Source organism: Anolis sagrei, chromosome 5 (assembly GCF_037176765.1).
Source record: "Anolis sagrei isolate rAnoSag1 chromosome 5, rAnoSag1.mat, whole genome shotgun sequence".
In the NCBI taxonomy this organism is placed as follows: Eukaryota; Metazoa; Chordata; class Lepidosauria; order Squamata; family Dactyloidae; genus Anolis; species Anolis sagrei.
This window is the reverse complement of record NC_090025.1, coordinates 113,002,261-113,030,137: the sequence shown is the minus strand read 5'-3', so window position 1 is coordinate 113,030,137 and position 27,877 is coordinate 113,002,261. Positions and strand designations below refer to the sequence as shown.

At 41.2% G+C, this 27,877-nt stretch overlaps 1 protein-coding gene across 1 annotated transcript; it reads right to left on the bottom strand.

Moving 5' to 3' along the window:
- Nucleotides 1–16,924: 16,924 nt before the first annotated feature.
- Nucleotides 16,925–27,257, bottom strand: SMIM20 (small integral membrane protein 20). The gene is made up of 3 exons (XM_060777864.2): nt 27,067–27,257; nt 19,402–19,458; nt 16,925–17,572 (listed from the first exon to the last, which is right to left on the bottom strand). The coding sequence occupies exons 1-3, from the start codon at nt 27,173–27,175 to the stop codon at nt 17,535–17,537; spliced, it is 204 nt and encodes a 67-aa protein (XP_060633847.1). The 5' UTR covers nt 27,176–27,257; the 3' UTR covers nt 16,925–17,534.
- Nucleotides 27,258–27,877: the final 620 nt, after the last annotated feature.

The following is a 27,877-nucleotide window of genomic DNA, read 5'->3' as shown; positions in this document are numbered from 1 at the left end:
TTGCCTTCCCAAGCTACATTTCCCAGAGTTCTATGCTTTCTTTCCTAGTGAACTCTGCTTTCCCCTTCTTCTTCCCTCTCCTAATGAGGAGAGGCCATTAATCTAAAGAAGAAAGGCAGCCTTTTTGGCTTTGCTTTTCTTCCTTGCACTCAAAATGAAATTGACTTTGGGAAGCTTCCAGGATTTACAAAATACAAACAAAAATGTATTAGGTAAGTTTTGTTTCTTGAGTTTTGGTGTGGGCCACGCCCACATGTTGAATATTGCATCATAAGTATGAATCTAATGAATTTGTTATGAATTATGACACCTTATGGAAAAAATGTACACCCCTAAATTCCAGTCTGCAGAATTACAGCCATTTGACACCATATTAACAGTCATGGGTCAGCACTCAATCCTGGGTTTTTTAATTTTGTGAGATAGTTATTCTGTTAAGAGAGCTTTGGTGCCACAACAAGCTATGAGCCTTAGGATTCCATAGGATTGCACCATGCCAATGACATGTGAAACTGCATTAATTCTAAAGTTTAGATGCACCTTAAGAGAGTTCATAACATCTGTCCCCATTTGCTCAATCAATGATGGGCAGTGTAGCAGGTACTTTTTCTGCCCATAGCATCCTGTGGATGTTGCATAGATTGCCAAAAATTGAAAAATTGGAGGTGGCCAGATATGCACTTGTATTTTTATGTACTGCAAGGAGGCTCCTTGGCTGCTCTTGGGGGCTTTCAAGGGTCCTCTCACACTACAGAATCACATCACTAGAGCTGGATCTACACTGCTCTATATCCCAAGATCTGATCCCCGGTTATCTGCTTTGGATTATATGAGTCTACACTGCCAGATAATCTGGGATAAGCAGATAATCTGGGATCAGATCCCAGGATACAGGGCAGTGTGGATCCACCCTAAGATCCCACTTTAACTAGTGTGATTATTTGGGTATTTGGAGTTCACAACCAAAAGAACTGTAGTATCTCACTGAAGGAGAAACCATGGCAATTTAAATAGATTCGCACACCCCAGCTACATTGTCATATAATGCAGTTTCATAATGTAGTTTAAATTCATTGAACTGCATTATATGGCTGTACAGACTTATCTTGTGCAGTTCAATGTGGTTCAACTACATTATAAAATTGTTTTTTATGGCAGTGTAGATGGGACCATAGTTCTACTGCTAATTATGTAGTATCAAGAGAGGCAATTCGCTTCTTTGGTGAGAAAAGGGGGAGTCTGGATTGGTTCAGAGTCATCCAAAGCTATGTGAGGACCACATTTGGGTCCCTTCAACACTGACATATTAGCCATATCATCAAAGTAAATAATCCAGGTTATCTACTTTGAACTCGATTATATGAGTCTGCACTGCCATATAATCCATCTCAAAGTAGATAATCTGGATTTTATCTAACAGTGTGGATGGGGCCTTGTTCTACCTCTTGTCTATATGTATTCTGGGTAATTTACACACCATCCATTTGCGGAGTGAGATACCTTTAATTGCACCGCAATTTCTACTCCAGGAAATCTAACTTGATGCTCCCAAGTGAGACAGAGAATATGGAAGGAGCCATTTGACTAGGGTATCAGTTCATCTTCATTCTACATCTCATTTCCAGCTGCCCCTTTTCTCTTCTCATATAGGCTCAGTTAGTTAGGATCTCTGGCAGTTTATGTTTCAAGCTTGCCTCCCCATTGGGTTTATTTCCCCTGCCATTTTGATAGCAATAATCAACCATTTGTTCATTTCTTCTGAGCATTCATGTAAATATTTGAAAGTTAAGTGCTGATGGTGTCATCAATTTTCATACCCGCCTACCTGTCCCTAGTAGGAATAATCTCACACCAACAATCTGGAAAATCCCAGTGCTGGAGACAGTAAAAAAGCACTGTTGTGTCTCACACCTTCCCACTCCCAAGAACGTATTCAAAACAGACTGCAAAGAATTCCACAGCTCCTTCCTACTTTCAAAGCCCTCACCCCAGGAAACATAATGTGTAAGAATGAAGGTGAGAAAGGGGAAAGAGGAGAGAGGAAGAGGAAGTCTGTAAATTCTGCCATCTGCTTCTTAAGTCAAAGCTGTACCTGTACTACATATGTATAGCACTCGAGTACTATTTTAATTGGCATGGTGCCATCCTATGGTGCTTGGAATCCTTTGCCAGAAAGCATTGATGCTGCAGCTTGGGACAGCGCACTGAAGAACACTGGGTTCTTCACCAATTTATTTATTTATTTATTTGGAGTGCTTCTACCCCGCCCTTCTCAACCCCCTAGGGGGGACTCAGGGCGGCTTACAAAAGGCACAATTCGATGCCTAACAATTCACAAAATACAATACAAAACACAATGAAGCAGCTCTGGATCCAGGCGGGAGACAGACTGCATTGGATAATACAGAATGTTGGATGAGTGAAGGTTGGATAAGCAAGACTCTACTGTAAACCAAAATCAACAAAAAAAAACTCTACCTTTGGAAGACAATCATACTTGGCCACAAGTCATCGCTAATGAGGAGGAGGAGGAGGAAGAGGAGGAGAATGATTTATTTTATTTATTTGTCGTGTCAGGGCAACCAGTCAATTATATTACATTTCTACAGAAACAAAGCAAACAAATAGACAAAATACAAAATTTGTAAGTTTGGTAGTTGATTAAATGTCCTTTGACCAGTATCTGGCCACTTGGAGTGCTTCTGGTGTTGCTGCAAGAAGGTCCTCCATTGTGCATGTGGCAGGGCTCAGGGTGCATTGCAGCAGGTGGTCAGTGGTTTGCTCCTCTCCACACTCGCATGCCGTGGATTCCACTTTGTAGCCCCATTTCTTGAGGTTGGCTCTGCATCTTGTGGTGCCAGAGCACAGTCTGTTCAGCGCCTTCCAAGTTGCCCAGTTTTCTGTGTGCCCAGGGAGGAGTCTCTCATTTGGTATCAGCCATTGGTTGAGGTTCTGGGTTTGAGCCTGCCACTTTTGGACTCTCGCTTGCTGAGGTGTTCCAACGATGATTATGAGGATCATGAATTGTGCAGTATGGAAGGATCCCAGATTGTATCACCCAGTATGCTTGAAAGAGTGTACCACATAATGACTGGAAGTGTTTATGTTGGGATGCATATTTGTAGTAAAAGAACAGGGCGGGAAGGACATGGCCACTGGCAGGCATGTAGCCGGGGGGGGGGGGGCTTGAGGTGCTTCAGCCCCCCCCCTCCCAAATTCTCAGGGTGGTCTGCGAGAAGACCTTACTGATACATTATTTAAACTGTTATGTTTATTTGTATCATGATCTGATCACCATGCTCAATATATGCCATATGCCTGGGGGTATTGGGATAACAATACAAAAGGTTTGCTAGGGTAGATTCTCTCTCACTCAGACTCACCCCCCCCCCCCCCCGAATCAAAATCCTGGCTACGGGCCTGGCCATTGGATGTGATCTTGTGTGCCCGTCCCATCCCCCTGCCTTTTTTCAATTTATGTAAATGCCTGTCTTGTATTCAAAATTTAACAGTATCTAATAAAGCAGCATGGCGTAATAGATTCAGTGTCAGGGAGATGGTTCTCTTTAGCTCTAAAGTTCACTGCATCTCAGCCTGATCTGCTTTACAAAGTTGTTGTGGAATGAAACTGTAGAAGTCTCGAACTATAGTACCCTAACCTGCTTGGAGGAAGAGAAGGTTGTTAAAAGTAGTAAATCTTCCTACTGCTGCTGCGAACTCTTCTTTTCAAATTGCAAACAGATTTCCATGCTGTGTACCTGTTTCATCCGGGATTTCCCCTGTAGGTTTCCAAGAAGGCAGCCTCCCTATTAGTCATAACGCGTGAGGGCAAGCCAAGTTGGAAGAAAGGCAAAAAATCAACTCATAAAAATAGGCAATTCCTTCCTATAATTTACAACACTATAAGTCATCTGAGAAAAAATAGAAATGGAAATGATTTCCAAATGATTATATGCCCCAGTGAAGACTCCATAAGGTCAGTTGAATATGCAGTGGAATATAGAATATGCTGGTGTACTAGTTAGTTATTAGGTTTTTTGAAAAAATGCAATATTCTGAGCAATTTTATTCTACCTCTTTGTGCCATTGAACATTTTGTAGAATTTATTTAGCATCCTATGTTTTTGTAGCAGTGAACATTTCAGTCAGCCAGATTCTAATTAGAGAATATGGACCATGAAACACATTTTGGATTCAAATAAAAACTGGATCTTCTCCAGAATACAGTTGTGTGGAATTCCAATAAAGACAGAAAAATGTGAACTGCCATTAGGTTGGATTCAGATTTTCAGATTTTCCACAGCTGGAAAGGACATTTGGGTTGTGTGCTCTAGTTCTGGTATTTCCATTTGGAATACAGCATAAAAATACAAAATGTCATCTGTTGGCTTTTCGGTCTATCCTTGATATGATTTATTCATAGCATCATCACTACTGACTGTCTGGGCCTTAGTGTTCCAACCTATTATGGACTTCTGCTTTACTCAAAGTAACAGAGAACAATTTTACAAAAAGTCCTAATAACATGTACAGTGATATTATCCTTTTCCCTATAGGCATTTATTCTAAGATGTTTGTTTTTCTAAAAGACTTTTTCATGATAATTTAATGTTTTCGTTTTGGATTTTGTTGAGACCTTTTGTGTAGCCAACATTGAGATTAAATCCTCAATAGAAAATAAAATAAATTTATGTAACATAATGAGCTGTTGGAAAATTCATTAATTTCCTTCCTCTTGATGAAATAAAAAAATACAAATCAACATACAAGTAGTGAAAAAAAAGTATTTAAATACCATTGAAACAAGCATCTTTATGACAGGTAATGTTTTCAAGGTTTCATTGAACATATGAGGTGGTGGGTGTTATTTTTTTTAAGGTATCACAAAAAGAGTTATTGTAAAAAGTAGCTTGTAACTATAAAATAATGTCAATAAATCTGAAATACTATCAAACTCCTGCTACACATCAAACAAAGCAAACATATGTGCACTTACAAAGCAATCCTATATGTGTGTGAGGAGGAGCCCCTTATACTGGCAGGACTGCTGACCCAAAGATCGGCGGTTCAAATCTGAGGAGTGGGGTGAGCTCCCATCTGTCAGCTCCAACTTCTCATGCGGGGACATGAGAGAAGTCTCCCACAGGATGGTAAAACATCCAGGCATCCCCTGGGCACCGTCCTTGCAGACGGCCATTTCTCTCACACCAGAAGCGACTTGCAGTTTCTCAAGTCCCTCCTGACACAAACAAATGTGCATAAGGTCCACCTAAATACTGCAACGGCACTAGATCCATCTGAACTTGGAAGCTAAGCAGACCTTGGTTAGAATGTGGATGCGAGACTGTTAACAATTACCAGATGCTGTAGGCTATATTTCAGAGGAAGGGATTGGCAAACCCACCTTTGAGTATTCCTTTCCTAAGAAAACTCTATGAAAGTCATGAGGTCACCATAGGTCAACAGGCAACTTGAAAGCACATACACACACAGCCCACTGGCTCCAATAAAATTTATTCCTTCTAAAAGTGAACAAGCACAAGAGTAAAACATATTAGCAATATCTATCTGCCTGAGAGTAAAAACCACATTGGAGCTTCTTTCTTTGAGAAAACAGTATAGCATGTTATCAGGGCGTACCAATCTGAACATAGGCCTGAAATTGGGACTTCGGGGTAAAGATGCATTGGGCGAGGTTGTCAGTTTAAACTCCTACACACACTTAACTGCAGAGTAACTTACATATCTTGAATTATTACTACTCCGCTTAGTCAGCAGCATCCATAGGTCTACATTGCTATTATACTACACAAATGCTTATTCCAAGGAAATCTGACCACATGCACATATGTGTTGTTCATATTTAATGACACAAGCATGTGTCTCAGTGATTTGCATTTAATATGTGAGTTTTCTCACTGAAAAAGGTAATAGAAACATAGAACCTTAATGTTGGAAGAGACCATCCATTCCAACTCCAGGTATTTGGTGCAGCTGGATAGTTGGAAATCCCTGCCACTGACAAGTTGGCTCGGGCCCCTTCTACACTACCCTATATCCCAGCATCTGATTCCAGATTGCCTGTTTATCCCATATATGGCAGCGGGATCTCATATACTCCAGTTCAAATCAGATAACCTGGGATCAGCTCCTGGGGTATAAGGAAAGTGTAGAAGGGGGCTCAAAGAGTCCCTTTCAAGTCACCAAGCTGATTTAAACCATAATCCAAAACATTGGTTCCAGCCTACTTAACCAATCAATGATAAGTGTTACTTATCCTTTCAGCCTGCGAACAAACCATTGGATACCAGACTAAGAAACATCAAGATTGATAACAAGATCCAACATATAATTGATAAGAAAAGAAAAAGAAAAAGATCTATGCTAGTTCAAAAGCTATGCTCCAAAGAAAGACCAGAGAAGAACACTATATGGTGGATGAAAAAGGCTCAAGGAATCCAATGTTTTGCAAATGTCAGTGATGAATCCTCACAAACTACCTTCTACCTATTTCAGAAGACATCCTCCCAGAATCCCAGAATGACTTCCACCCTTCCAGAGGAACAGTGGATATGATCTTAACAGCATAACAGTTTCAGGAAAAATTCAGGGAACAAAATCAATATTTGTACATGCCATTCATTGACCTTGAAAAGGCCTTTGACACTATGAAACATAATGCTTTCTGGACCATCCCTCTTGAAAATCAGTTGCCCTTTGACTCCTCCATGATGACATGATGGTAACAGTCTTGGACAGCAATGGCTCCCAAAGTGACCAATGTATGTAAGTTGAGATAAGGTGTCAAATAGGGCAGCATTATTGCTCCAACCTTATTTTCCATTTTCATAACTATGATTGTACACCTTGTTAATGGGAAGCTTCCTACCAGTGTGGAAATCTACCAGACAGAAAAGCCTTTAACCTCAGCAGGTTGAAAGTCAAAACTAAGGTCATAACAACTTCTGCTATAGAACTCCAACATGCCGACAATAATGTAGTCTATGCTCATTCAGAGAACACCAGTTAAAATTCATGAGTAAACCAAGTTTTTTTTAACCTGAAAAATTTCTGGAGGAGGGGGGGAGGTTGAACCCATAAACACACACTCTCACACACACTTTGGCTATGGGCTTGCTTCCTGCTGTCTCAAACCTCATCTGCCTATCTGTGAAATAAAGTTTCCTGGAACTGTAAGCTTATCTATATTAAACTGCATTTGTCCTATACAAGTACAGTAGAGGCTCGCTTATCTGACCTTCACATTCTGTCTTTTCTGACATTCTTATCTGATGCCCCCACTTTTCTCCAGCATTTCCCCTTCAATTAAAGGAGCGCTCCCAAACTACTTCTCCATTCCCAATAAGTGAGAAAGGCAAGACAAGGAAGAGGAAGAGGGGGGAAAGGGGGAAAAGAGGCAAATCCTTCCCTCTGTGATTTCCATGCTCCTCTTCTGTATCTGGGCACTTCCTGCTGGGACACTCTAGCCCCAAGGTATTTCCTTGCCTTAACCCTTTGAGTCCTTGTTAATATTCTAGGTGTCTAGTGCCGCATCAGATGGGTAACAGTAGGAGACTCCATATTATCCAACATTTTTGTTTATCCGACGTTCTGCCGGCCTGTTTATGTCGGATATGCGAGACTCTACTGTATATGCTCTTATAGTTTTGAGAGTTCCTTCTAGAGTTCTTCACTGTCTGGTTTGCAATTGACTACCTCAAATGATTTGGTGTTATCAGCAAATCTGGTCACTTCAATGCTCACTCCAACTCCAGACCATTCATGACAATGTTAAAAGAAGTCCTAGAACAAATTTGGTGGATCAAAAAATCCGTAGCTTCTCTCCATTGTGGAAACTCTCCATTTCATTAATTTCTTTCCTGCTCCTTGATGAGTTATTGATCCATAAGAGGAGCTTTGGTATAAGTTTAAAGTTACATTATGTAGCCTTGGCTAGTTCCCAGTCCTCTGACACAGAGATCTGATCTCGGGGATGCGTGCATATTTTTGTTATAAGATCAGCATTTCAAATTCGAGTTCTTTAAGAACTCTATGATACAAACCATCTGGAGCATGGGATTTATTTCCAATATTTGTGTAAAGTCTAAAGCTTCATCCCTTGTCAGGGTGTGTGCAAATGATGCTGCCACATCCTCTTCCACTTTCTGGCATAAGAAGGAAAATCTTCACTGATAGATCACTCTTTTTGTGAGACAGATTGGAACTCAATTAAATCTAAGGCAGGTTTACTTTGCTTTCCAGCTCAGACAGCAGGCTAGTTCGGACCTCCGCAGTTGATCTATATCAGTGGTTCCCAACCTTTGGTCCTCCAGGTATTTTGGACTTCAGCTCCCACGATGCCTAACAGCTGGTAAAATGTCTGGGATTTCTGGGAATTGAAGTCCAAAACACCCGAAAGACCAAAAGCTGGGAACCACTACTCTATATCGTCTGCAGTTCCAATGGGCCAACCACCTTCTACGTCATTTTCTTTTTAAAACAATCTTCTGTACTAAAATAATTTTGATTATTAGTCCTAATGTTATCATGATAATTCTCTTCAAAATCATTGGTGGGAGAGTGGGTAAGATATCCTTTTTATGAAGGTAGGATCAGTATATGTAAAAACAACCCCAGTATTGTTCATTGACTGCCTTAAATTTGATGATGTCTTTTCAGATCAGCAGTACACATTATAGTTGAGCTTCTACTAATTCACATTTTACTATACCCAAACACTATATGGCTGACCGAAAGGTCGCAGGTTCAAATCCAGGGAGCAGCATGAGATCCCACTGTTAGCCCCAGCTTCTGCCTATCTAGCATTTTGGAAAACATGTAAATGTGAGTAGATCAATAGGTACTGCTCCAACAGGAAGGTAATGGCACTCCATGCAATCATGCCAGACACACGACCTTGGAGGGTTTTTTTTAAAGTATTTTTATTGATTTTATTATACATACATCTATAAATTAAAATACTGAATGGATACAAAAGGCGTAAACGGGACGTAGGCGTGGGTGAGGGAGGTGGTGAGGGGAGGGTGGGTTGGGTATGGGGAGGGATGGAACAGGGGTGGGGGGTATGGGTACTTCCAGGATTCGCCCAGAAAGCTTTACATCTTATTGCTTTTATATACGTTATTCAAAGTCGTTAATACACTGTTACCCTTTATTTCAATACTCTTGTTTCTTAATGACCTTGGAGGTTTCTATGGACAGCGCCGGCTCTTTGGCTTAAAAATGGAGATGGGCACCAATGCCCAGAGTCAAACACGACTGGACTTAATGTCGGGGGAAACCTTTACCTTAAACATTATATTGAGATTTGTCTCTTTTCACTTTCTCATTTACCCTTCTTTTCCCAACCTTCCTATTTTAAAGACATTTCACCTTTAAGATTAATGTGACTTGAGCATGCTTTGTTGGCAATGTTCCACTTACATATGAATTAAATTTGATCACACTGTTTGCAAGTGATTCATTGTCTCTCACATTTTCCATTATAATTAAATTCAGTTTAATCTCACCTTTTATTTGTTCCATTACCTCCTATTGCCTTTTTTATTGTGACAAAAATACTCCTATGCAGCTCACCTTGTGCATGGAACAGAGAGCATTTCAGAAAGTTCTGGCTTTCCACATCCTGACTAGCAACCACAATTTGGTTTCCAGGACCTCACAATCACATTTCTTGAAATGATTGGTGCTTACATGTACCGCAAACACTGTTTGTAGCGCAGCACTATCTATTGGGCTTTTAAAATAAGTAGTGATACTTTCAACTATCATCTGAGGAGTGCAATTCACCACAAAGTCTACACGTTCACCACAGATGCGCCTATCATTAGGTGCATCTATACTGTAGATTTAATGCAAAGAGAGTAGGGGGGGGGGGGGCAAGGCTTCTTTTAGGTTTTCACGGAACAGTCCCCTTGCCTCTTACTACTCAGAAAAAGAATGGTTCCTTTTTTGAGAATAGATACAGCATTACATTGACCCATGGATAAGATAAGAGAGAAGGAAGGGAGGATGAAAGAGAGGAAGAGAGGGATGGAAGGAGTCCTTTTGATTCTATTTTTGACTACAATTTCCAGACTTAGACATAGTATATATAGTAGTATGCTACAAGTCGAAACTATACTGTTCAGCTGTATGTCTACTACTCTTTTTTACCTAACTCCAAGGAAGCCCTTCCGGTGCTGGACGAGTGCCTGACCGCTGTGGCTGTCTGGATGAGGACGAACAGGCTGAAGATTAATCCCGACAAGACAGAGGTCTTCCTGGTAGATCGTAAACCGGATCGGGGTATAGGGTAGCAACCTGTGTTGGACAGGGTTGCACTCCCCCTGAAGTCATAGGTCCGCAGTTTGGGTGTCCCCCTGGATTCTTCACTTACGCTTGAGACTCATGCGTTGGTGGTGGCCGGGAGAGCCTTTGCACAATTAAGACTCGAGCGCCAACTGCCCCCACTTTTTATGTAATATCAATAAAATGTCTTTGTGTGTGTGTGTGTACAATAAAAGTCAATTTAAAAAAGATTATGCTTACTGTAACTTCCAAAATGTAGTGTGTTCATTGAAGATGTTCTCTAAAGAATTTGCTTCGCCAGAGAATTAGGCTCTGTCTCTGAGGCATGAAAATGGAGTCATCTCCTTCCCTTGACCTACCATGTACCATTCGAACTAAAATAAACACCACCTATTCTGCATTTATGGTGATTAAGGAATAGCTTGAGTCTTTGACAATTAGAATTCACTATTTTTTTTAAAGCCCTCACAATGTAAGGCATTAAAACCAACAAAAAAGGAGCAGTGGCCAAACTGGAGCGCTGGATTTGTTTCCACCAGCAATCAGGTTTATTTGCTTAGGTTTTATTTTATTTGCTTTCCGATGATTCAGATAGGAGTTCTGTGGTCCTTTCCAAGTGAACTTGCACGTTCTGTGTATTTTGAGGCTGCTGGCTTATCCAAATGTGGAAAGTATTGGCGGCCCAACAGTATTTTCCTATCCAGGCTTTTTAAAAATGAAAACTTTCAGGAGGAACTGAAGGAATGCTTCTTCTAAGCCAGGTTATCTTTCTAAGCAAAACTGTATTACCATTTTTCCCCTGACATCTTTTGTAAATTCATGCCATAGATCATTTCGCAATCTGTTCTAGTAAGACTATAGGATTTTTTTTGCACATGTTATCTGAACTCTAGAATCTAGTTTTGGTTTTTAAAACTGCTTCCTGCTGATAAATATAGACATTTGGTCCATCTTGAGTTGATCATGAGTAAAACCCTGTTTGATCATTCTGCCTGAACAGGGTACAAGAAAATGTGCAAGATGCATGGGCCCATATTTTGGCCCCATTCACATTATCCTCATGTCCATTGGCTCCACCTTGTCCCCAACCCTATTGCACCAAGTGTCACGTGTACAATTATCAGTCTGCTGGACAGAGATCATGTGTGCATGCGTGTGATGTGATGAACTCTTGATGTCCAGGGAACAGGTTTGTTCTCTTGAAGGCAAGAGAGCTCATCTGGAGAGACAGACAGATGAATGTATGCTTACTGAATGAGGCCTTCAGAGATATTACTATTGTGTTCCACTCCCAGGGTTGCGGTTTAGCTATTGTTATGAAACATTAGGCTCCAGAAAAAGGGAAACACTCTGAGGGATACTTTCCTTAGGAGAAAGGGAGACACCTGGCTATAAAAGATGTGATAATAACTAGAGACAAAGAAGCATCTACACCAGGCATGGGCAAACTTTCTAACTTGGGGGCTGTATGCTAGCACCCCCTGCTATGAGGACCGACTGCCCAGTGATGGAAGGAAGGAAGGAGGAAGGGAAGAGAGAAGGAAGGGAGGATGAAAGAGAGGAAGAGAGGGATGGAAGGAGAAAGAAGGAGAGAGGGAAGGAGGGAGGAAAGAGGGAAGGAAAGACAAAAAGGGAGGGAGGGAGGGAGGGAGGGAGGGAGGAAGGAGGGGGAGAGAGGAGGAAGGAAGAAAGAGGGAATGAAAGACAAAAGGGAAGGAAGGAAAGAAGGTAAGGGATGATGAAAGGGAGGAAGAGAATGTTGGGAGGAAGGGAATGTTGGGAGGGAGAAAGAGGGAGGGAAGGGAGGGAGGGAAGAAAGGAAAGGGGGAAAGAGAAAAGGAAAGAATGAAGGAAGGAGAAAGAGGGAAAGAGGAAAGGAGGGATGAAAGAGGGAAGGAAGGGAAGACAAAAGCCAAGGAAGGAAGGAAGGAAGGAAGGAAGGAAGGAAGGAAGGAAGGAAGGAGAGAAGGAAAGGAAGGATGAAAGGGAGAAAGGCAATGGGAGGGAGAAAGGCGGAGGGAAGGAAGGGAGGGAGGGAAGAAAGGGAAGGGAGAAAGAGAAAAGAATGAAGAAGAGGGAAAGAGGAAAGGAGGGATGAAAGAGCGAAGGAAGGGAAGACAAAAGCCAAGGAAGGAAGGAAGGAAGGAAGGAGAGAAGGAAAGGAAGGATGAAAGGGAGGAAGGCAATGGGAGGGAGAAAGGCGGAGGGAAGGAAAGGAGGGAGGAAGGAAAAAGAGAAGGAAGGAAGGAAGGAGGGAGAGAAAGAAGGGGAGAGAGGGAAGGAATTACGAAAGCTTGGAAGGGAAGGATGGAAGGAATTACAAAAGTGTGGAAGGGAAGGATGGAAGAAAGGGAAGGAAGGAAAGAACAAGGAAAGAGAGAAGGGAGGAAGGATGAAAAGAAGGGAATGGAGAGAGGGAGAAAGAGGGAGGAGAGGAAGGAAGGGAGGAAAGAAGGAAGGAAAGAAAGAGAGAAGGAAGGAAGGATAGGATGGTAGCGACTACTGTTCTTTAGTGCTGTCCCTCAAAGAAGCGCTGAGAGAATAGAGATGATTGGTGTTTCTTTTAAGGTCTCCTGGGATGGACTAGTGGTTCTCAACCTGTGGGTCTCCAGATGTTTTGGCCTTCAACTCCCAGAAATCCTAACAGCTGGTAAACTGGCTGGGATTTCTGGGAGTTGTAGGCCAAAACACCTGGGGACCCACAGGTTGAGAACTAAGCTGTTGCCTTTCATCCCTCTTAACCACTCTTAACAGAGAAGGTTTCTTTTCTGATAACAGTTAATTCTGTTCCATAACAGTTATTTTAAAAAGAACCCATTCCTTTCTTTGAGTAACTCTTCCAGGAGTGAATTTCCTTCTGAGGGGTAGATTCCTCTCATTTCCTGTAGTCTAACTCTGGTTCTTAACTATCCGTCATTTGTGAGTCGTATGTTGGTACCTCAGGGACTGCCTGTATATAGTATTCAACCAATAGGGCCGTTAAAGCCGCCTTCTGAAAAGTATCAGAATATAATCTGCGAAATTATAATTGGCAAACTGTCTCATTTACCAAGATAGTACAAAAAATGATAATGATGTTGAAGAAAATGCCTTCAATGCATGCCTACTTTGCCTTGAGCTATTTGAAACAAACACAATATCACTTTTTAAGAACACAGTCCCTGCATGCATACGCTGTGGCATGCATCTTGTGTGGGCAGAAAGGTTTTCCATTGTGGGCACACAATGACCAGGTGAAGACAGATCAAAAGACAACAGTCATTTATGCGAGCAAGTCAAGAGGTCATATGTACGATGACAGTAAAAACTGTCACCAGCAGTAGAAGGTGTGAAACCAATTATCCTCCAAGCATTTCATGTCGTCTTCATAACAGGGAGGAGATCAATAGATCTGCTTACCAAGTGAATGTGCCTCTTCCTCTAGACCAGGGAGTCTTACATTTTTCCACTCGAGACCCCTTTTTGGCCTGAGAAATGTCTAAATGACCTTGGGTATACTGTTATATAAAACACTTACAAAAATCAAACACTTACTGATAATACATTTGCAAGGCTTGTGAAACAGACTGATTTTCCGTTTTATGAAGTACAGCTGAAGTTATCACACTGTTTGAAGAGATATATTCTCAGTTACGTGCATAGTTATAGAAATACATTCGCCAGTCTCCTGTGAACATTTTAGCATACACACTGAAATTTATATATGACTACATTCTGATCCCAGTTTTGTTTTTCAATTATATGGTCATAGCTATATAGACAGGAGCCTCCGGTGGTGCAGCGGGTTAAGCTGCTGAGCTGCTGAACTTGCCAACCAAAAGGTCAGTGGTTCAAATCCGGGGAGCAGGGTGAGCTCCTGCTGTTAGCCCCAGCTTCTGCCAATAATAATAATAATAATAATAATAATAATACTTTATTTGTACCCCGCTACCATCTCCCCAAGGAACTTGGGGAGGGCGCGCAGACAATCCTAAATCAATATCAAAGTGCATTTGAGGACATATAGCAGTTAGAAAGCATGCAAAGTGAGATCAATTGGTACCATTTCGGTGGGAAGGTAATGGCACTCCATGCAGTCATGCTGGCCACATGACCTAGGTGTCTACGGACAACGTTGGCTCTTTGGCTTAGAAATGGAAATTAGTACCACTCGAGTCGGACACGAGTAGACTTAATGTTAAGGAGAAACCTTACCTTACCTATATAGATGGTTTGAGAACTAGAGACCATCCTGGATTACATTTATACAGAGACAGTAATGTGCAAATACACATGTGCAGCTGTTTTAATGTGGAGTTTTATTGATTTGCACAGTATCTTATGTCATTTCTTTTTGTTCCAGTCTGCCATTTGGCTGTCCCTATGAAGAGGCATAATGGGTTTACATATCCTAAAAGCACTAGATCCTGTCTGATCTTGAATGTTAAGAGGAGTCAGCTCTGGTTAGTACTTAGATGGGAGACAATAAACAAGTATCAGATACTGAAAGCTATATTTCAGAGGATGGAACTGGCAAAAGTACCTCTGAATAGTTCTTGGCAAAGAAAACGCTATGAAAAAATCATGTGGTCGCCATAAGTTGACAGGTAACTTATTTATTTCGTATCAAAAGCATTGCATATATTAGTATAAAGCTGATAAAAATAGGTGTGCAGGTGGCTAAATATCTTTTGACCAAAAACGGGCAACAGCAACGGTATATGGACAGGTAACCTGTCCATACAAAAAAAGAGGTGAATTTAGGTGTACCCAAGTGGAAAGCTATGGAGCCTAAAAAATGCACACTGTTACCCTTCTAAACCAAATATTCCTAACAAGAAGGGGAATGAGGGCTCTAGCTATGAGTGGACCAAAAAAAATTAGAAGAATGGCATTCAACATACTTCATTTATGATTGTGGAGGCATCAAATTGTTGCCGATTGTGAACCATCCTGTGAAAGTTGGTAAACAAATAAATACATTTCATGGCCAGAATCACTGGGTTGCTGTGAGTTTTCTTGGCTGTATGGACATGTTCCAGAAGCATTCTCTCCTGACATTTCACCCACATCTATGGCAGTCATCCTCAGAGATTGTGAAGTTTGTTGGAAACTAGACAAGTGAGGTTTATATATCTGTGGAATGTCCAGGGTGGGAGACCTTGATTAGCATTGAATGACCTTGCAGCTTCAAAACCCGGCTGGTTTCTGCCTGGGGGGATCCTTTGTTGGGAGGTGTTAGCTGGCCCTGATTGTTTGTCTGCAATTCTCCTGTTTTTTGAGTGTTGTTCTTTATTTACTATCCTGATTTTAAAGTTTTTTTTAATACTGGAAGCCAGATTTTATTCATTTTCATGGTTTCCTCCTTTCTGTTGAACTATGAAAATGAACAAAATCTGGCTAAAAGTATTAAAAACTCTAAATTGGGACCCTAAATAAAGAGCAACACTCAAAAATAGGGGAATTCCTGACCTGAAACAATCAGGGCCAGTTAACACCTCCCAACAATGGATCCCCAGGCAGGAAGCAGCCAGGCTTTGAAGCTGCAAGGCCATTCAATGCTTGCAGCTTCATTTTAACTTGGATAATGAAGGGCATGTGTACCAAATTCAGCCCAAATCTATCAAGCTACGCGTAGGAGCCTTTGAGGTTCGTTCATTCATTCACACATACATACTTTCAATTTCATACATACATACTTTTGAGAAGGCCCTCTCCCTCATCCCCAACAATCGCGCCTGCGAAGGTGGTGTGAGCGTGAGCAGGGCCTCTCCAGATGATCGAAGAGATCGTGTGGGTTATTATACAGAAATGCAGATTATAAGAGTCCGCATTGCCAGATAATCTGGGATAAACAGAAAACCTGGGATCAAATCCTGGGATATAGGGCCTGTCTGGAAGGCCCGAGAGTCATAAAATCATAGAGTTGGAGGAGACCACATGAAACATCCAGTCCAACCCCCTGCCATGCAAGAAAAACCTTACCAAAAGAAGCAAGCAAACCAAATTTGTCCAATGTTCTGCCAATCACTGTTGTCATTTTCATTTACAACTCAATCCCTTTTTGATTCCGCCCAGTGTGTACACACACCCACTTGTGTTTGCTCTGTTTCCTAAAAAGCTTGGAAAGAACTGATTTCCCAGGAATGTGTGACCTTGCTTTAGCAAAACATGTTATTGCACTCTAGTGTAGCAGAACATGGGACAAATACAGCTGCTTTTGGTTTACGTCTGTCTAAACTGCGGTGCAATTGATGTCGGACTGACTGTACACAATTCTGGGAAAAAATGACAGTTAATCATTGCTAGAGTACAATGAGAGAAAACTTAAACAAGTGATTCTGGGATTTTTCTACAAAAAACAAACAAACCCAAATACGTTAAATGAGCAAGTCATGCTTAGTGTTGAGTCTCCTAAACTGAACACACCAAGGTCAAAGATATTCCTCTCATCCCTCAAAAGGAGAATAATTCTATCTTAATTCACATGCATTCTCTTTCTGGGTCCATGACTCCATGAAATTATCATTCTTCTTGGGAGTATAAGGATACATTTTGTTAAAAATGAATGATTTCCCAGCTCACTCCATTTAGTAGTCAAAATACCATCCAAAATAAAAAATGAATAATTAATTATTTATATTCTTTAAAATAGGAAAGCCTTTATTCTGAAGACTTGCACTGCAGTGTGTGTATATGTATACAAACACAAATCATTATTACAGGTAAACCTCCTTTTGCAGCACAAGAGAAATATTATTATTATTAGTATTATTATTATTATACACACTACAAATTTCTGTTTGAATCAAGGCATAATTTACAGATATACAGTGGCATTGCTCTTCAGATTTCCAGATTTCCAATATTTTACAAATATTTCATTTTTCAGTGCACATTTATAGAAATGTATAGAAATATCAGTTGCATAATCTATTCTCTGATCATGTCTCATCTATGTTCACCAAAACAATTCCCTCCAGCTTCCCTACTGAAGAAAAAGGTCATTATTCTATTTGTTCAACGGAAACATGAAGTGCAGCTTTGTTACATTACTACGGGATCACTGACACACAATACCTTTAACCCAACTGCTCCTCCCTCTAGACAGACTGATACTAAACAGAACAACCCAACATACAAAGTCCCTCTTCAGTATTATCTTCATTTACTGAAAAACCCGAAGCTCCACAGACTGAAGAGGGGCAATATACCCATTCCCAAGATGGCGTTCGAAGAGATCTTTACTTTCTTCCAAATGGATCAGACCATACTTTTAATCCTAAGGAAAATAAAGGTGTATTTAGTTTAGAAAATGGCAGCAAAAGAGGAGTTATCACATCATCCCTTGTGTATATTAATAGGCGTAATATCACAAGTATACCCAAGACATAGTCAATAAATAGAACAGTAGCCCTGATTTAGAGCCCCTGGTGGCACAGTGGGTTACACCACTGAGCTGCTGAACTTGCTGACAGAAAGATCGGCAGTTTGAATCCAGGTAGTGAGGTGAGCTCCCACTGTTAGCACCAGCTTCTGCCAAACTACCTGTTCAAAAACATGCAAATGTGAGTAGATCAATTGGTACTGCTTCTGCAGGAAGGTAACAGTGCTCCATGAGTCATGCCGGTCACATGGCCTTGGATGTGTATATGGACAATGTGGGCTCTTCAGCTTATAAATGGAGATGAGCACCAACCCCCAGTGTGCACATGACTAGACTTAATGCCAGGGGAAATCTTTCCCTTTACCCCTGATTTATGGAAAAACTGGTTTACAAAAGGGGATTTCTAGGAACATTCTTGACTTATAAAAGACTTGACATCACAGGCATTCAGCAAATGAACGACTGAAAAAAATGCTGAAAAACTGCATGACACATGTATGCATGTTTTTAAATACCAGTTTGCACAACATATGGACCAAAGGCACAGACACTTGTTTTGAGGTCAGATATTTGAACACGGAAGATATTTAGTTACAGTTGGACCTCCACATTTCCATGTTTGGCTTTTTGCAGATTTGATTATTGATGGATTTGATTCAAAATGTTCTCTCTGTGAATCTCTTGTCCTCAGTGCAATTTTTATGGTCAACATCCTCAGGAAAGGTATTTTGTTTAACCTGGGAGAACATCTGTGTGGGAATATCTAGGTTTTCCAGTGCAATTCTATGACCAGCAGCCAGCTGACTATAGAGCAGTGCTGGAGAAACTAGAAATTCCCAGAGAGGAATTTCTAGGTCAATGGTTCTCAACCTATGGGTCCCCAGATGTCTTGGCCTTCAACACCCAGAAATCCTAACAGCTGGTAAAGTGGCTGGGATTTCTGGGAGTTATAGGCCGAAACACCTGGGACCCCACAGGTTGAGAACCACTGTTCTACGTTCTCTTAGTTTGAAAAAAAATTCTAGAAATTTCTAGGTTCTCTCAGGTTAAAAAACAGCGGTTTTATTTGCAGATGTATTTTATTTTTGTATTAACTTTTATGGGTAGTTCTGTGTCCCTAGTCCCAGTAGCTGTGGAGGGGTGATTCTCTTTAAAATATTTATATACACCCTTCATTTAAAGTTGACTCCAGAAGAAAAAGAGCATGAAGTCAGGTTTCCAGCTCAAAGTGCTTGATGAAGCAGCTCCATCTGGTGTTTGGGCTGGAAACTCGAGATTATCAGAAAGTGTGGACATTTTCCCTGACAACATCTGACTCAAGAATAATAATAATAATGTTTATTATTTTTATTTATACTCTATTTTTCTCTCCACAAAAGAGACTCAACATGCCTTGGTAACAGGTGATGTGTTCCTCCCATCCAAAATAATTCCCCCAAATAAAAATCAGTATTGCCTATCCATGGGGGATATGTTCCAAGTTCCCCTGTGGGTATCTAAAGAAGAAAAGAAAGACTACTGCTACTACCACTAATAATAAATATAAAAATAGATCCTAGATTTTTACATGGATCAGAAGCATGCCATAGGATAACACTGGAGGACCTGGAGAGGTCTACAAACATATCAGGAGAAATTTATAAAAGGACAAGTGAAATCAATGGGCATAAATTCTATGGATAAGGAGGTCATACTGTACTCCAATTGTCTATTCATAAATGTACCTGGAGGTTGAACATCTTCTTGAATAATACCAGCTCGGTTTACTGCTTGCTCCTTTTCTGATAAATAAAAAAACATTAGAACATTAAAAATTGTAAGTAAGAATAATGATACAATTAAACAATTACGGCCAGCTAACACTTCCCAACAAAGGATGCCTGTAGGAAGGAAACAGCCAGTCTTTGAAGCTGCAAGGCCATTCAGTGCTAATCAAGGTAGCAAATTGCAACATTTACACTTGCCTCCAACAGACAAGAGGTCTTTCTCCCACCCTGGACATCATTCCACAGATATATAAGCCTCACTTGCCTAGTTTCCAAGAAACCTCACAAACTCTGAGAATGTCTGCCATAGATGTGGGCAAAATATCAGGAGAGAATGCTTCTGGAACATGGCCACACAGCCTGGAAAACTCACAGCAACCCAATTAAACATCTCATTGTAATAAAGGAAAAGACTCAGAGCACAGACCCGAACCAATTGTAAGTTTACTGCAAGATGTAATCAAATAAACTTTGATGCTTTTCCATATCAAAATGGAAACCATATGGAACTCAAACGAGTCATCTCAGCATTGTAGTGAGTGGAAATGATCTCACATTTCCATATGGAAGTTACTTTTCTTGCTGCCCACAAGCAGCTATACTCAACACTCTGGCATGCAATGACCCCACCACAGCTTGGAAAAGTTACTATTGGTTATCACAGTTGCAGTGGTTTCCAGAGCCCTGGAGCCAGCATGGCCGGTAGTCCTACTGACTGGGGAATAATAGTCCAAAAGAAAATCTATCAGTACTTAAAGTTTGCTATCTTGGGCAAACTGGCTGTGGATGCAGGCGAACTACAACTCCCACTATGGTGAGTCAGTCCATTCAAATCACAATAGTAGGTTGAGTTAGTCATGGGGGTTCTGTGTGCGAAGTTTGGCCCGCGTCCATCATCGGTAGAGGTCACAATTTCTCCAGTTGTGGGTGAATAACAACTCCCAGAAAGGATGGTCAGTTACCCCCAAACCTCTCCAGTATTCAAATTTTGGCATATTGGGTATGTATCCAAGTTTGGTCCAGATCCATTGGTGTTTAAGTTTACAATGCTCTCTGGATGTAGGTGATCTACAACTCCCCCAAATCAAGGTGAATTTTCCCAAGTTTGGTCCAATTCCATCTTTTTGAAGTTCAGAGTGTGAATGCAGGTGAACTATAAATCCCAGTACCCACAACCCTTATAAATCATAGTGAATTCTCCCCAAACCTCTCTAGTATGTTCAATTGCTAATCAATTTCTCTGTTTGCTGTGTGCCATAGAAAAGAATATGAAAGGGTTAAGGGAGAGGTAGTGGGGTAGGGTCATGCAAATTCCATACCAATGGAGAGAGTAAAAAACACTGGGTTGCCTGTGGTGGAGGAAAAACAGAAAATCTAGGATGAAATTGTCCCTGTATGAAAGCCTTCACTTGGGTGGTGGGCAATATACTGTTTGTAGAGGACACTGGCAGGGGTTGTACATGTTCATGGTGCTGACTATAACCTGCCATATCATTGGAGAGAGGGCCTTTGGTGGCTCCTCATAGGTGGGATCATAGATGTTTGTGAAAGTGGGTACGATAAATAGATAGATAGATAGATAGATAGATAGATAGATAGACAGACAGACAGACAGACAGATGGTTATCATGATTTTCTATAGGCAGGCAGATGACGTCTAGTATATGATATATATTATGCATTTCAAGAACTAGAGCTGATGGAGAAAATTGGTGGTATTTTTGGATTAAGGTCAAATATACCCAAAAACAGTTCTAACATTTGAGGCACCAAAGTGCATTTTGCCCAGTGTAATGTATAAGCTGTTTCGAGTCCAGATATTGGAGGAAAGACTGGATATAAATAAAATAAAATAAAAAGTCACAATCTAGTCATCTGTATTGGTTTTAATAAATTTTGCTCTCTTGAGTGCCAATATAGGGGGAAAGACTGGATAGAAATGATTAAGACTAAAATTTCACTGTCTAGCTAAACAGCATCAGCAGCAACTGAAGAAAATGCCTGCAAAAACATGCCACTTTTAAAGCAGGATTGTAAATAACAGTTGACCAGGTAACTCTAAAGTATTATAAAATTGGTTGTAACTTGAAAAAAGAAGGTAAATGTGGGCAGTCCAGTTAGAAATTTCCACTAGTTTGAATTAAGAGGCTAAGCCAATATGAACAGTTTTGTTGTTGTTCATTCGTTCAGTCGTCTCCGACTCTTCGTGACCTCATGGACCAGCCCACGCCAGAGCTCCCTGTCGGCCGTCACCACCCCCAGCTCCTTCAAGGTCAGTCCAGTCACTTCAAGGATGCCATCCATCCATCTTGCCCTTGGTCGGCCCCTCTTCCTTTTACCTTCCACTTTTTACTGGACAATAATAATAATAATAATAATAATAATAATAATAATAACAACAACAACAACAACAACAACTTTATTTGTTCCCCGCCTCCATCTCCCTAAGGGGACTTGGGGAGGCTAACATGGGGCCAAGCCCAAACAATTACAATAAAGCAAAATGAAATACATACAAGACACACGACAACATCAAGTAAAAATGCTTATACAATAATATAATAAAATAAGATAGTAACAATAACATAATAAAACAGAGTATAAAAAACAATACAGACGTTTAGACAAGGACGAGCTAGGCCAAGTTCAAGGAGTGAAAAATTTTAAAACCCATGGGTGAGGTAAATAAATAAAGTGCTGTATTTATACAGAGACTCAGGTGGGATAAACAATGAGGTTATTATCAACTGAGGAATGGGATAAAGTGCATCAGAAAACCAACTGACACTGAGACAGGACCTGACATGGGAATTAATTATTCATTCTTCAAAATCACATTCCTCCAAATACCCCTACTTTCCCATTCTTTAAAGCAGTGGTTCCCAACCTGTGGTCTGTGGACCACCAGTGGTCCACAAGAACGAAAATGTGGTCCGCAGCCTCACCATTACTACACTGTTTCCTCGAAATCACACGGCAACAACAGCAACTGGTCTCACAAAACAGTCTTATAGTGGCAAGGCAACGGGGATGTCAGGAGGAGAGAGGCTGACTACCCATGAAAGATTACTACTACCACATCAGCTCTAGATTATTAAATATGGTTTTCTGTGGGCGAGCAGATGGTGACTACTGGATGGCATATGTTCTGTATCAGAAACTAGAGCTGATGTGGTCTATCCAATGCAATTTTCTGAATCAGCACCCCAAATAACCAAGCCGAATCTAAAGTTGACCAAAAATGGATTCGTAACCCTTTTGGTACTAATGTTGGAGAGTGTTCCCTGGTCAAAGTGGTCTTTGGTCAAGTAGTCTCAAGTGGTCAAAAAAAGGTTGGGAACCACTGCTTTAAAGTGACTGGAATCTTTTTCTTCCCCAACATGTTGCAAAAGCCTGTTCTTAAAGAGAGTTCACAGCTTTGTATAGATTTCAGGTCTTTCCAAATTTCTTTCCACAACTCACATCATCTTTTGTTTTCTCACTTGGATTTCTCTTTCTTCTAGGCTTTGGGGTGAGGGTGAAGCATTGCAATGCATTTCACGGCAGAACATACCACATCACATTTTTATATGTTCTGAAAGTGCTAAGAACAGATTGAGCTCCCTCTGTTGGCATTAGAAAAGAAGGCATAGGTCACAACAGTTGTATATCCATCCTTTTAAAAAAGGGATCCAAAAGGAAGGAGAAGACAGCGAGTCATGGAAATGGGGAAAGTCTGATGAGTTTTGTTTGGAACTGTTCATCATTTCCAAATTGGGGGAACGGAAGCAATTTAAAAGAAAAATTGGTCTATTCTGCAGAAAGAAAGTAACATGTATCTGTTTCTCATATTTGATTATGATATATGAGTATACTCGCAGCAAAAGGAACATTTGTTGTTGTGTACCTTAAATAAAGCAACCTTATCACTAGGTTTCCAGGAGCTGAGCAGAGCATCAGACATCAGGGTGCATCTACACCAGGCATGGGCAAACTTTGGCCCTCCAAGTATTTTGGACTTCAACTCACACAATTCCTAACAGCCTGTTAGGAATTGTGGGAGTTGAAGTCCAAAATACCTGGAAGGCCCAAGTTTGCCCATTCCCGATTTACACTGTAGAAATAATGCAGTTTGTCACCACTTTCATTGTCATACCTGAATGCTATGGAATCATGGGATTTGTAGTTTGGGGTGGCTTATTCTCAAATAGCATCCCTAAAATCCTGATTTTCCCCGACATACAGTTTGTATTATTCAAAAAGCCAACTTCTACACTGCCATATAAAATCCAGATTATCTGCTTTGATAATCTGGATTATAAAGCAGTGTAGAAAGAGCCACAGAGAGTGAAGCTAGGTCTAAAATTTCAGCTTGTAGGTTTTCTGACAATACGGTCAATGTCATTTTTTGACAGTTAATGCTGTCTCAATGCATGCTCTTTCTATGCTCATTATCTATTAAAAAAGGCTCTTTTTCAAAAACAAAAACCAAGTATTCTAAGTAGCCAGGAAGATATCAGGAAAAATCATGGGAATGAAAAATGTGAGATTGCTATGCTCAAACCTGACAATGCCAGTTTTTGCTAATGAATACAATTTGTGCTTGATAAAGTTAAGTAATAAAATAGAACAACTATCACATGGGCAGTAGTCATATTCGAGGCACAATTGATTTGAGTCATCTGCATCGAATTCAGGGTAATATAAGTGTCCAACTTCATGTACAGTATTTGGTGAGACTATGCGGGAATATCCTGTCAACTGACATTAATTTTCTTGCAGCTGATTATATTTTTTATTATTACTCATACAAAACATTGACTTATATATGAAAGTAATCGTTGTGTTTTGGACTTTTTTTTCAGATTTCTTGCTATATTCAAATGCTGAACAAAAATATATTTTGATATATTTTGTATAGCTTGCAATGTTAAAAGAACACTGAGGCTGAGTCTACACTACACTATATCCCAGGATCCGATTCCAGATTGTCTGCAATGAACTGGATTATATGAGTTTACAATACCAGATAATCTGGGATAAGAAAATAATCTGTGATCAGATCCTGGAATATAGAACAGTGTAAATCCAGCCTATGCCCCCCCCCCCCCCCCCAGACAGGCCCTATATTCCAGGAGCTGATCCCAGGTTTTCTGTTTATCCCACATTATCTGGCAGTGGGGACTCGTATAATCCAGTTTAAAGTAGAAAACCTGGGATCAGATCTTGGGGTATAGGCCTGTCTGGAAGGTCAGTAAGATGAGTGGCGTGTTTGGAATGGAAGTTATTTCACTTTTCTGTGTTCATGCACTCGCTAGTGAACTCCATGCTCTATATCAGAGAGTCTTCCCCCTCTCCACTGCCACCTGTTGACCACTGTGTACATTTTGATTTTAGTTTTTAAAATTTGTATGGCACAATATATATTGATATACTGTGTATGAGGCCTGCTAGAACCATAAGAAATGCAAAATACTCACTGGTAAGAACTCATTCTCAAATTGCCCGCCTGTGGGGTGTGTGCCTCATGTTGGGAACCAGGACACTAGGGGCCCTTCCACTCAGAATATCAAGGCAGAAAATGCCACAATATCTGCTTCGATCTGGATTATCTGAGGAATTGTGGGAATTGAAGTCCAAAACACCAGGAGGGGCCAAGTTTGCCCATGCCTGGGTTACACCCTTTCCCCTTTCACATGTTAACCATTCACAGATGGGCGACTTCCATCTTATTTTACAGTGGTCCGGTGGCACAGTGGGTTAAACCGCTGAGCTGCTGAACTTGCTGATCGAAAGGTCGCAGGTTCAAATTCAGGGAGCGGGGTGAGCTCCCACTATCAGCCCCAGCTTCTGCCAACCTAACAGTTCAAAAGCATGCAAATGTTAGTAGATCAATAGGTACCGCTCCGGTGGGAAGGTAACTGTGCTCCATGTGTGGGATTTCTGGGAGTTGGAAGTCCAAAACACCCGAAAGACCAAAGGTTGGGAACCACTGCTCTATATCTTCTGCAATGAAGATGGGTACCTTCAGTTCCAATGGGCCAACCACTTTCTATGTCATTTTCTTTTTTAAAAAATATTCTATACTAAAATAATTTTGATTATTAGTCCTAATGTTGTCATGATAATTCTCTTCAAAATCATAGGTGGCCGAGTTGGTAAGATATCCTTTATATGAAGGAAGGATTAGTATATGTAAGAACCCCAGTATTGTTCATTGACTGTCTTAAATTTGATGGTATCTTTTCAGATCGGCAGTACGCATTATAGCTGAGCTTCTATTATTATTGTTGTTGTTGTTGTTGTTATTATTATTATTTAAAACTTGTGTATCCCGATCTTCTCTACCTCCATAGAGGGACTCAGACTGGCTAATAGCAAGGATTGAATGCTAACAATACAATCTAAAACATTGTACAATAAATTAAAATACATATAGACTAAAATACATAAAAGACAGTTCGGCAAGATAAAATCACGTCCCACTCAGTCTGCATATGTGGTCGATAACTTTAATCAATTGCCAGTCTCCGCCATCATTCTGAGAATGCCTCGTTCCATAGCCAGGATTTCACTAGCCTCCTGAAGGTCAGGAGGGAGGGGACAGATCTGATCTCAATCAGGAGAGAGTTCCATAGCTAGGGGGCCACCACAGAAAAGGCCCTGTCTCTTGTCTCCAACAGACGCGATTGCGAGGGTGGTGGGACCGAGAGCAGGGCCCCTCCAGGACATCTTAACAGCCTTGATGGTTCTTGTCTTAGTTTTTAATTAGTTTTAATCAGTTTGTCTTTTAATCGTTACATGTAGCCCACCCATTGTCACTGTGCCTGTGTCTATTGTAATTTTTTATATTGTTATGTATCCACATATTTTATGTAATTATGATGTTACTGTTTATTGTTCGCATTTTCGGTTGTGTCTTGGGTTTTCTTTATTGTAATTGTTGTTCGGGCCTGGCCTCATGTAAGCCGCTCTGAGTCCCAATCGGGGAGATGGTGGCGGGGTATAAATAAAGTTTATTATTATTTATTATAGGGGAGGATATGTTGGGATAAGTAAACTGGGCTGGAACCGTATAGGGTTCTACTAATTCACATTTTACTACACCCAAACACTATATGGCTGACCGAAAGATCGCAGGTTCAAATCTGGGGAGTGGCATGACCTCCTGCTGTTAGCCCCAGCTTTTGCCAACCTAGCAGTTTGAAAACGTGTAAATGTGAGTAGATCAATAGGTATTGCTCCAACGGGAAGGTTATGGCACTCCATGCAGTCATGCCAGCCACATGACCTTGGGGGTGTCTACAGACAACGCCGGCTCTTCGAGATGAGCAGCAACCCCCAGAGTTGGACACGACTGGACTTCATGTCAGAGGAAAACCTTTACCTAATTCCCACAGGATGACATTGCTGATCACATGGGCATGCACATTGGCCCTTCCTTCCTTTGTGGGCCTGAAGCCTGGAAGCTGGGCTGGCTTAGTGTTTCCTAAGCCTTGACCTTCCTGATGTTTTGGACTGCAGCTCCCATCATCCAGGCTGGCTGAGGCTCCTGGGAGGGGGCGTCCAAAGCAGAGGGCTCTGGAGCATCCTAGGGGAGCTTTGCCTAAGGCAGGATCAGTTCAGGGGGAGGAGAGGACTTACTGTAGTCCTCCAGGTGCATCAGGGGCCGGAAGTAGATGGGGTACAGGGCCGCCCCCACCAGGCCCACGAAGCCCCCGAAGACCAGGAGGGTGCGAGGCAGGCGCGCCATCCACGCAAGAAGAAGCTTCTGCAAAGAGCCCGCACGACTCCACAGGAGCCTTCTTTCCGCTTCCGGGACAGGAAGAGTTTGGATGTAAGCACCTCCCTGCAACGCCCCCTCGTGGCCGCAAAGGGGAACAACCCATGCTTCACTGTCAGCTGAACAGATTCACTTCCTCATTTGGCCAACATCTTCTACGTCAGTGTTTCTCAGCCTGGGGGGTCGCCAAAGAGCATAAGAAAACACTGTATTTTCTGTTGGTCATGGGGGTTCTGTGTGGGAAGTTTGACCCAATTCTATCATCGGTGGAGTTCAGAATGTTCTGTGATTGTAGGTAAACTATAAATCCCAGCAACTACAACTCCCAAATGTCTATTTTCCCCAGACTCAACCAGTGTTCACATTTGGGCATATTGAGTATTCGTGCCAAGTTTGGTCCAGATCCATCATTGTTTGAGTCCACAGTGCTCTCTGGATGTAGGTGAACTACAATTCCCAAACTCAAGGTCAATGCCCACCAAACCCTTCAAGTATTTTCTGTTGATCGTGAGAGATCTGTGTGCCAAGTTTGGTTCAGTTCCATCATTGGTGGGGTTCAGAATGTTCTTTGATAGTAGGTGAATTATAAATCCTAGCAACTACAACTCCCAAATGTCTATTTTCGCCAGACTCCACCAGTGCTCACATTTGGGCATATTGAGTATTCGAGAC